The 10,809-nt window shown below is 42.3% G+C and overlaps 2 protein-coding genes across 2 annotated transcripts in view; both read right to left on the bottom strand.

Annotated features, from left to right (window-relative positions):
• Positions 1-1,931: 1,931 nt before the first annotated feature.
• On the bottom strand, positions 1,932-7,208 carry rnf139 (ring finger protein 139). Its single transcript, XM_046859395.1, has 3 exons — positions 6,818-7,208; positions 4,328-4,902; positions 1,932-4,173 (listed from the first exon to the last, which is right to left on the bottom strand). The coding sequence occupies exons 1-3, from the start codon at positions 6,978-6,980 to the stop codon at positions 2,890-2,892; spliced, it is 2,022 nt and encodes a 673-aa protein (XP_046715351.1). The 5' UTR covers positions 6,981-7,208; the 3' UTR covers positions 1,932-2,889.
• Positions 7,209-9,215: 2,007 nt separating this feature from the next.
• Positions 9,216-10,809, bottom strand: part of tatdn1 (TatD DNase domain containing 1) — an 11,521-nt gene continuing 9,927 nt past the window's right edge. Inside the window, exon 13 of the mRNA XM_046859022.1 lies at positions 9,216-9,558. Within this exon, the coding sequence (XP_046714978.1) occupies positions 9,456-9,558 (103 nt within the window). The 3' untranslated portion in view covers positions 9,216-9,455. The remainder of the gene's footprint in view (positions 9,559-10,809) is intronic.

The following is a 10,809-nucleotide window of genomic DNA, read 5'->3' as shown; positions in this document are numbered from 1 at the left end:
GGCGTCTTTCCTTTTTTCTTTACCGGTAGCTTTTCCCCTTTTTCCTCAAAGTTATAATTAAAACTGCTGCAGTGTGGAAATAATGTTTTCTGAATTTGAACTGTATGTAGATTTGGATGGCGGCTCTTTAATAGGCAAAATCGACAAAAAAATAACCAGCATTGTATCTATGAGACATTTTCCCCAGATTGTTCTTGTGACCTGGTAGCAGCTTGTCCACAGCCTGGTGTTGGTTTTTACACACCTGACCATAGGATTTGTGTGTTCTTTTTGAAAGGAAAATTTTATGGATCCAGAAACATCCTAAACAATTGTGTGCCTTCAGCTTTGTGGTAACAGTTTGGATACACAAAAAAAATGCATCAAACTCAGAAACTAGTAAAACTAAATAATGCATCAGAAACTCAACGTTGAAGTTGATATGTAGGACGCGACACGTTATTTTGTCGGATTTATTAACACCTTTGAAACAATTCCACTGGAACTTCACCAACCAAACAATTCAAATTCCAGAAATACCATTTATTTTGTTTTTCTTGAACATATTAAGAGTATAGTGCTCACTGAACTGATCTCAGCTCACACACTTTTCAGTATTACTGATATCTTTATGGATTTTTATTGTTATTGGATTTTTTTTTTCATTAAAATTTCAAATCACATTTCCCATTTTGGATATTTGATTCCCCAACATTCATTCAAAGCATATATTTGAGTATTTTCTTTTTTCGTCCACATCATGAGGACATGGAGCTCCAGTTTAAAGAAGCTTGGCGTGAGAGAGAAAGAAAGACTCTACCGGCTAAGACTCGCTCTGCAGTGAAGTTTTACTAAAGCTAGGAATCAGGTTTATTATGGCAGAAAAGGCAGAGTTTCACACCACATCAGCCTGCATGAAGTGGGAAGAAAACCAGCGATGTTAAATACGTAACATGATTAAAGATTCTCACTTCAGCTCTTTATATGTGCAGTCACATTACACCCTTAACATAATGGCAATAATGTAATTAAAACTCAGTGGCTCATATGTTTAAGGAACAGTTTAGTAAGGTTAAAAAAAAAAAAAGAAAAGAAAAAAAAGTCACGTTTTCAGTTTTGCGCTGGAGCTACGAGGCCAATATAGGTAAAGAGTTTTTGGCGCCCTCTGCTGCCATTGCGACAAACTGCAACACATCATCTTTCTCTTCTAAACTGACCAGATGCGCCTTTTTTGAAAAATGAATGGAGTCTTGTACCTTCTTTCTGATTTGGGGGGAAGAAACACCATATGGATTTAAAAAATAGATTTTTTTTTTTTAAGGTGACATTTCACAAGCAGAAAAGCGGACCACCATTTCTTTGGCTCATGTTTGTATCTTTTTTCCCCATCAGTAGTATCTAAATGGAACTAATACCCGCTGACATCTAGAAACAGCTCATTCGCTTTCCTTTAAGACATTAAAAGTAGTGGATGATTACATTTTGCTCACAGTATTTTGGAGGGAAATGCATCATCATGAAGAGTGAACAATTTCCAGGTTGATAATCGAGGCCCAGTGGAACGAGATACGGATTATAGTGTGAATGCAAATCACCAGGTTTCCACAAGATTCCCACCCCCAAGGCACCTAGGCAGGATGTAACTGACGTTTCTGTCATTTAAAACACATACATTTTTATGTACATACAAGAAATTGAAAGAGTGGCACAGAAAACCCTCAACTCCACAAACCCACTGCAGGTTGAACTGGAACACTGCCTGAAGCCTGGACCTCCTCAATATCAGTGCCTGATCACACTAAACCCCACAGTCGACGCTCCGAAATCGGAGTGGAGCTCGTTCGGACAAAGGAAAAAAAAATAAATAAAACAACTTTGATATGAAATATGAACTGAAGGATTTGTAATAGCAATAACACATCATACATTCTCATTAATCAAACACTTGAATGTAAGTATAGAAAACCTATTTTAATAACACACAGTTCAATACATAGTTTCAGCCTGTTCCTGAACAGGGTTTTGTGCTTGTTGTCTTGGGTTTCGGGGAAAAAAAAAAAAAAATCCCAGTTCCATGACCGGACGATTAGCAATACAATTTCTTTCAGCGATGATCAGTGTATAAAGAAGGACGCATCCGAGTCGCTTTCGTTCTTATTTCAATCAGATAGAACTCCGTCCCCTTCACTATGTCTCTCTCAGTGTATTAGAAAGTGCTGCTGCTGATGGTACATGAGCTTGGATGAGGACATATAGAGCTTTAATGCTAATTAAAAGTAAAAATAAGGGTAAATTCAAAAAAAAAAAAATGTAATTTATATATAAGTGAATGTATTGACGGCATCTTCGTAGCGCCGGTGTAAAACTGAAGACCTAAACGTGTTTGCCTTTGCAGATTTGCTGTGGAATGAGTAACAGTGTGCAAAACGCGACGCCGAGCGAGGTGAGACGTTCCTCGGGGAAAACGAGAGCGGCCCGAACACGAGCCTTTTTTTCTTACAGGGGAAAAAAAAAGGGTGCCGTTGTGTGTTTGTTTGTTTTAAACGACATGTACAACAACGTACATAAAATTAAAGCAAGGTCACACAAGAGACCAGTAGTAGCCATTAAGAGGTAAGATCTGTGTGATTACAGTAAGTAGCACGTCACCTTTTGACCACTCGTCCAGTAAGCAGGGCAAACGGAGGGGGAGACGAAGAGAGGGGGTTTCTCTCGGCCGAGCGTTCCATCCACGTGTCTGTCTTTTCACCCTTGGCTTTGGAATGCACTCACTTTTAATCGATGCAGCCCTTTTGAGTGACACAGACATACCAACAAAAACTAAACACAAACACACTCTCAAAGAAATCATAAAAGAGCAAATCCCTGATCTGAAATATTTTTCTTGCATTTTTCCATTTAAAAGATCTTTCAGTCAGTATTGGAGTCTGTGTCATCGTTTATATAGTCTTCCTCTACAGGGCTTGATGCGCTCTGCGTCCCCCACTCGTCTTCGTCGTACTCTATACTGTCGTTATCCTCCGGCAGCTCGTCTTCAGGCTCCGCCCCCAAGCCTGCTGCCTGCCCCGGTTCAGCCCCGCCTCCTCCGGCCGCTTCGAACCCGGCCTGTTGGTCTCCAGCCGGTGCCTGGCCATTGTTGTTGGAGAACGGCGCGCGCTGGGGCGAGTCGTCCTCGTCGTACACTCTCTGATGGCACATGGGACACGTGTCCTGGATGTACAGCCACTTGCGCAAGCAAAGCGCGTGGAAATAATGGTTGCACGGCGTGAGGCGCGCGGCTGTCACAAACTCCTGGTAGCAGATAGCGCACACGTCCTCGACGCCGCGCAGCCCGGTGCCGATGACCTCGGGCAGGGAGTGGATGCGCCGTACAGCCGCGCGCCGCTTCACAAACGTCCTCCAGCCGCTCTTAGCCTGCAGGTAGATGTTGAAGTAGGCGTGCAGGCACATCATACACGCGCGAATCTTGCTGCCCGACTCGAACGCCATGGTGTAGGCGCCGTTCCCGAACATGACGATCCCGAAGATGAATTCGACCACGTTGCCGGCCGAGCGCACGTAGTACACGTAGTCGTCGAGCTTCTCCCAGAGCGTCCCGTAATAGCCATCCACCATGAAGAGCACGTAGACCGTGAGCGACACCAGGACCTTCAGGCACAGCTCCACGCAAAATGCGGTGACGGCGAACAGCCACGTGTTGAGCGTGTAACGCCGCCACAGCATGGCGCTCAACGCCACCGGCAACGTCAGCAGCACCAGAGACACGAGGAGAGCCGGGGCGTGGCGGCGCACCGACTGCACGTGCGAGGCACTCAGCGCCATCAGCACCGGCTCCGTCATGCCATGAACAAAGTGCAGCACGGCGGTCAGCAGCAAGCACAGGTTCCTGCTAAGACGAACCAGACGCTCGCCCGGCTCCAGGCCGCTCAAGCCTGTCTGTAGAGCCAGGATGAAGAAGAGCACCGGAGCCACGAAGCCTAGCCGGCGGTCTTCCTCATCTTCGGCCGAGCCGATGAATGTCAGGACTCCCAGACCCAAGTAGTGAGCCGCAGATGAGATCACGGCGCTCATGCCCAGCACAGTGAGGGTCGAATCACAGCCGCTGATAATCAAACTACTGCCCAGCTCCCAGAACACGGCCCACGTCCAGTAGGCCCCAGCCTCGCCGTTTTCCTCTGCCTGAGCCATTCTGATCTACAAACAGAAAAGGACAAATCCGGTCTTAGGCGTCTCCTGCTTCAAAAATAAACCCAACTGTTTTTCTGCTACACATAGAATGTCATTCCATACTCATTCAATTCAAATATACAATACGGATCCTGGATCCTTTATTTCATTTCATTCTCACCGCATAGATCAGGACCACGGCCTGCGCCGCAACACGTGTGAGCCAGAAAACCCGCAGCACATCCGGCACGCGGATCCTCTTCCACGTGTCCTCCAGAAGCAGCTGTAAGCCGTAGATGCGGTACATGTGCCGCAACAGGAGATACACGTAACGGCAAGAGTAGTAGAGTTTCTTAAAGCGGACGAGCAGGCACACGGCGGTGTTCAGAGCCAACACCGATCCTGAGACCACCGCCAATGTCCGCTTTACATCCACCGGGAGCTCTATAAAAACCCCGGCCATGGGCATCAGGATGTCCAGCATTATCAAAGTGGAGTACGGAGACTTCACGCTGAGCAGCAAAACGTAGCCCGAAGCTAACAGCAGTTGCAGAGCAGCCATGGCCAGCCACAGCATGGGTCTGGCTCGAGGAGGCAGGCCGAAGCCCGGCATCGACCTGGACGAGTCTGCATGAGACGTAGCGTAGTAGTTTAGCAGCACAGCGGTGGATCCGAGCAGCATGCCCACGAGAAGGCTATAAAACTTGAACAGGGACTTCTGGGACAACACCAGCACAACACTGCACACCACAATACCTGAAACACACACAAACAGACACAGTTACCATAAACAGGTTTGACGCTGTGATTAGCGCAACTAACGATGAAGGATGATGAATGAATTCCACACATCAGCCACGAACATCTTCACCAAGTAGAAGAAATGAGCCTGTCCACTTACATAAAGTGGTTTCATTTAGTTTTCGTGAAGTTACTGAGCGGAAGAAGTTGGTCTCAGTTTTTTTTTTTTAGGATTCTAGAATTCTTATACTGGTCAGCGTTCTAGGATTGCGACAATCAATAGAATTGTCATAAGACACACAAATTTAAAAACAATGAAAGTTCAGAGTTCTAGAACCATTATCCCTGTCCGGTCTTTTTAGAACCACTACAATTGTTTAGGGTTCTAGAACGATTACAGACCGCCAGTGTTCATTAACAAGTAAAACAAATTGCTCTACAACATTTGCTACAGCTGACAGGGTTCTGGAATGATTATACTCATGGTTTCGAATGTGGTTTATTTTTCAATAATTGAGGTTCATAAAGGTTCTAGAATTGTTGCAACAGACAAACAATTCTAAAACAATTGAGACCTGTCAGTGTTTTTTTTTTTTTTAGTATTAACAAAAAATCATTGTCCAGAACTGCCACGGATGATCAGAGTTCTAGAATTGTTGTCCTTTAGAACAACTAAATTTGTTCAGGGTTCTAGTACTTTTACAGCTGGTCAGTGTTAACAAAATATTAGAACAAATTATTATTATAGAATTATTATACTCAACAGGTTCTCTAGAACTTCTAATGCTGGTCAGTGTTCTAGAGTTGTGACAGTCAACAAGGATTCGGAAGTTGTTACAATAGGCAAACCTTCTAAAACAAGTTAGTCATGGTTCAAGAATTTATTACAACAAATTATAGCTCTAGAACTGTTGAGGCTGGTTAGGTTTCTAGTACGATCATGCCTGAAGGAACAGAACAGCTAAAATTGTTCAGGGTTCGAACACTATTACAGAATTACTAGAATCACTAATGATAGTTAATGTTCTAGATCAGCGGCAGTCCATAAAAAATAGGTTACAATAAGCAAAAGTTCTAAAACAACTACATTTGTTAATGATTCTAGAACTATCACAGATCAGGTCAATGTTCATGAAATAGTAAAACTAATTTTGTCTTCAACAGTAGGTACAGCTGACCAGGGTTCTAGAATGATTCTACTCGTCATGCTTGCTAATGCAAACTTTCTACAACAACTAAAGTTGGCCAGGATTCTAAAAATATTACAGCTAGTCAGTGGTTAAGAAATATTCAAACAATTTATTGTTCTAGAATTATTATTCTTGACAGATTTTCCATAATTACTAGTGTTGGTCGATGTTCTTTGAAGTTGTTGCTAGAACGATTAAACTCAGCAAGTTGTATGGAAGCAACACCACGGGTCAGTGTTCTACAACTGAGACAGTCGTTCAGTGTTCTAGAAAATGTATAGCAGACAATCTAAAACAACTAAAGTTGGCCAGGGTTTAGTAAATACTATTGCAAGTCATTGTTTCAGCAGATCAGAGGTCTAGAACGTTTTTCTAGAATTACTAGCGCTGGTCAATGTTATAGAGCTGGGACAGCTGATAATGGTTCTAGAATTGCTGCAACAGTAAAACTAATCTGCCAGGCTTCATGAAATATTAAAACACGATTGTTCTAGAACTGTCAGAGCTGAGCAGGGATCTAGAATAACTACAGCTGGTACCTTAAACAACACCAAGATGAAGAAAGCAGCCTGTCCGATTTTGGTTTAGTCTGAACTTTGATTATAATCTAGAATAGTGGATTTGAGAGTGAAGTGACAGGTCTGGAGAGGCTCAGAGGCCAGGGCTGAGAGTTTAGGCCGGAGAGCAGAGGAGTGAGATCAGAGTTTATGTGTAGAATAGTGGCCGGTTCGTGATCTTACCTGTCACCCGCAGTAAAACCAGTCCAGCTGTTCCGGTCCAGTCATCAACTGGATCCGAGTGAGAGTTACAAATGGCGTCGATTATGAAGATGCAGGGGACCCGCAGCGCCACGTCCAGCACCGCCAGTGCCTGCTGGCTCAGCAGGCCGGTGTTGGAGGCCATGGCGCCGCAGGAGAACTTCACCGCTCCTGCAGGTGTTTCTTCTAACGAAACCCCGTCCGCTCCCCCGGAGCTCCCTTCGTCCTGACTCTTCGCACGCTGTTTACCTAAACACGGGGGTCTCCTCTGTCCGCCATCTTCCTTTTTTTTTTTAAAACCTCCTGTTGCTATGCGAAGAACGCGGAAGTGATCGGATGCTTTTTCAGGAGGGCGTGACGCAGCACGCAGAGTAAGTTCCGGAGTGACGTTTCATGTCGACGAAAGCGGAAATAATTAAATAAACCGGAACTAAAAACATGTTTATTTAGTATTTCATGTTGATTATATATATATATATATATATATATATATATATATATATATATATATATATATATATATATATATATATATATATATGTCTAGTTTGGTATTTAATGTTCCTTTTTCTTTTAATCACTATACTACTACTACTAATAATAATAATTATAATAATAATAGCTGCCAGTAAATTAAAGTTTGAAGAAACTGATATCTCAAACTAAGTGGAGATAATATGAAAAAATATAACAATATTTTATTTCATATATGGGTTAATAATTAAAACATATTTCAGTTAGAATGAACAATATGACAGAAATGTAATGCTAATATCTAAAAAATATACAGTAATATTTCCCCCATGTAAGATATTGCAATGCAAAGTAATATTAATATTAAATATTGTGTTCACAATAACATGTTGATGTTTTTGTCTGCTTGTCAGAACCATACAAATGTGTGTATCTTGTATTAGAGCAGTTAAAATTTGGTGCTTTGAGTACAATTCTCTCACACTGACCACTGGATGTTCAACATCTCACCTCATGGTAAAGAACTCTCTGAGGATTTTAAAATTAGAATTGTTTCTCTCCACAAAGATGAAGACAACCTTTTTAAGAGCATGAATTACTGTAACCATGTCCTGTGGTCTGATGAGATGAAGATAAACTTGTTTGGCTCAGATGGTGTCCAGCATGTGTGGCGACACCCTGGTGAGGAGAACCGAGAAAATTGTGTCTTGCTTACAGTCAAGCATGGTGGTGGTAGCATCATGGTCTGGGGCGGTATGAGAGCTGCAGCTCATTGAGCGGAAACATTGACTCCAACATTTACTGTGACATTCTAAAGCTGAACATGATGCCCTCCCTTTAGAAACTGGGCTGGATGACAGTTTTCCAACATAATAACAACCCCAAACACACTGCCGAGATAAAACTGCCTTTCTGAGGAAACTGAAGGTGAGGGAGTGGCCAAGCATATCTTCAGACCTGAACCCTATTGAGCACCTGTGGGGCATCCTCAAGCGGAAGATGGAGAAGCACAATGTGTCTACCAAATACATATGTTTGTGTTTTAGAACTACTACAATGGATCATAGTTCTAGAATAAGGGTTCTTAAATTATTATAGCCAACCAGTTTTCTTGAACTACTTATGCTAGTCAGTGAGCTACAATTAATATAGCCAACCAGTCATATCATTCCGGGTCAGCGATCTAGAACTACTATGGCCAATAAGGATTCTAGAGTATTATAGCTGACTGGGCTTATCACAATTTCTACAAACATACTGTGTTCTAGAATTAATATATATGACAATGTTTTAGAACTGGTACAATTGACTGTGTTTCTAGAATTATTGTAGCCAAACGGTTTTCTAAAATTGCTCATGTTGGTCAGTGATCTAGAGCTAATACAGCCAATAAGGGTTCTACAAATATTATAGCCAACTGGTCTCATAGACTCCATACAACTGTTAGGTGCCCTAGAATAAGGATATGTGACCAATGTTTTGATAGACCAGTTTGATAGACTTTCTACAGCTGGACCCTGTGTTTAAAGATTAATACAACAATATGTATACCCAGTGATTTATCAAAGTTCTAGAATTGTAAATAAATAAATAAATAAATAAATATTTTATATATTATGTTCTAGATTTATTACAGCTGGTCAGTGTTCAGGAATTATTATAACACCACTGTTCTAGAATAATTCTACTTCACCTGTGTTCTAAGATGACTGATGCTGTTCATAGTTGAATAGAATTTACTACAGCTGGTCAGTGTTACGAATGACAATAATAGAGATGTATTTCAGAACAAGTACATAAAATGATAATTACTACCCAGTGTTCTAGATTTTTTTTTATAAGTGAGCATTTCTTGAACTACCATGTGAATTCAGAATGTCACAACTTATCACAGATGAAATGGCACTTTTCCACACAGAACAAGCATTTATTATAATACATTTCAGAATTGCAGAATTGCACCAGCTGTGTTGAAAGTTCAATCCTGGGATCTCTGCTGCAGGTCAACTTGTACAATAAGTAAGAGAAAAACCTGAGCATCAGCAGATTAAATGATCCACTGAGTAAACCAGCTTAGTTCTCACAGACCCACCGTTGTATCATTCAGACACAGTGAACCGAAGGCACGCAGTGAGGAGGTGCTTTATCAGCTCCCGGTGAAGAACACTTTCAGTGTGTTGTTGTAGATGGTGTTGGCCATCTCTACCGGATCCTCGTTCCTCACCGCTGCCATCACCTCCAGCACCTGACTAAAAAAGGAAGGCGAGGAGAATTCTTACACAAGCAGGACCCACATATTGAGAACATGTATCTCTACTAATACGAGGGTCATTCCAGTCAAACCAGCACTTTCTATATTAAAAAATAAAATAACTCATTTCAAGAGGTGAAAACTGCATTTATTTTTCGACATACAGTTGTGCTCAAAAGTTTTATATGCGGATTGCAAAACTAAATTCCATACCGGATCAGTCAGGGCCCGGGTTACCAACGACCGCCATGGGTATTGTTAGCCAATAAATTAGGCTACTGTTGGCCAAAGGAGGGGAAGGAAAGAAGGAAGACATCTACAAAGACAGCAGGAAAATGAGAAGTGTAGGAGAGTGGACAGTGTAGCTAGACAGCATAGGATGGTGGTCTGTAGGATGGGTTTGGAGGTGAAGAAGAAGAGGAGGAGATTGAAAAGTAAAAGAAGAATAAGATGGTGAAAACTGAAGGAGGAAGACTGTAATGTGAGGTTCAGGGAAGAGGTCAGACAGGGGCTCGGTGGTGCTGAAGAGGTGCTGGATGATTGAGCAACTACTGCAGAAGTGATAAGGGAGACAGCTAGAAAGGTACTTGGTGTGACATCTGGAAATAGAAAGGAACACAAAGAGACGTGGTGGTGGAATGAAGAAGTGCAGGAAAGAAAAGGAGAAAAGGTTGAAGAAAAAAATTGGGATCAACAGAGTGATGAGAAAAGTAGGCAGGAGTACAAGGAGATGCGGCAGGAAAAGAGGGATGTGGTGAAAGAAAATGAGAGAGAGAGAAGGTTGGATGATGTGGAGATGTGAAGCAGGAAGTGGATAGGATTAGTAAGGAGGAAGTGAGAGCAGAGATTAAGAGGATGAAGAGTGGAAAGATTGTTTAACAGGGTTTTGGAAGGTGAGAGGATGCCTAGAGGAATGGAGAAGGTGTGTGCTGGTATGGATCTTTAAGAATAAGGGAGATGTGCAGACCTGCAGTAACTACAGGGGAATAAAGTTGATCAGTCACACTATGAAGTTATGGAAAAGAGTAGTGGAAGCCAGGCTGAGGAAGAGGTGACCATCTGTGAGCAACAGTATGGTTTTATGCCGAAGGAAGAGCACCACAGATGCATTATTTGCTTTGAGGATGTTGATGGAGGAGTATAGAGAAGGACAGAAGGAGTTGCATTGTGTGTTTGTGGATTTAGAGAGGGTGCCGAGAGAGGAGTTGTGGTATTGTATAAGAAAGTCTGGTGTGTCAGAGAAGTATGT

Source organism: Silurus meridionalis, chromosome 10, assembly GCF_014805685.1.
Source record: "Silurus meridionalis isolate SWU-2019-XX chromosome 10, ASM1480568v1, whole genome shotgun sequence".
NCBI classification, from domain to species: Eukaryota; Metazoa; Chordata; class Actinopteri; order Siluriformes; family Siluridae; genus Silurus; species Silurus meridionalis.
This window is presented reverse-complemented; position numbering and strand designations above follow the sequence as displayed.

Excerpts from the sequence above, each read along its gene's own strand:
- rnf139 (XM_046859395.1), bottom strand. The coding sequence starts at position 6,980 with ATGGCCTCCAACACCGGCCTGCTGAGCCAGCAGGCACTGGCGGTGCTG. Across the intron at positions 4,903-6,817 it reads GGTTTTACTGCGGGTGACAG|GTATTGTGGTGTGCAGTGTT; the intron begins GTAAGATCACGA and ends TGTGTGTTTCAG. Across the intron at positions 4,174-4,327 it reads CCGTGGTCCTGATCTATGCG|ATCAGAATGGCTCAGGCAGA; the intron begins GTGAGAATGAAA and ends TTCTGTTTGTAG.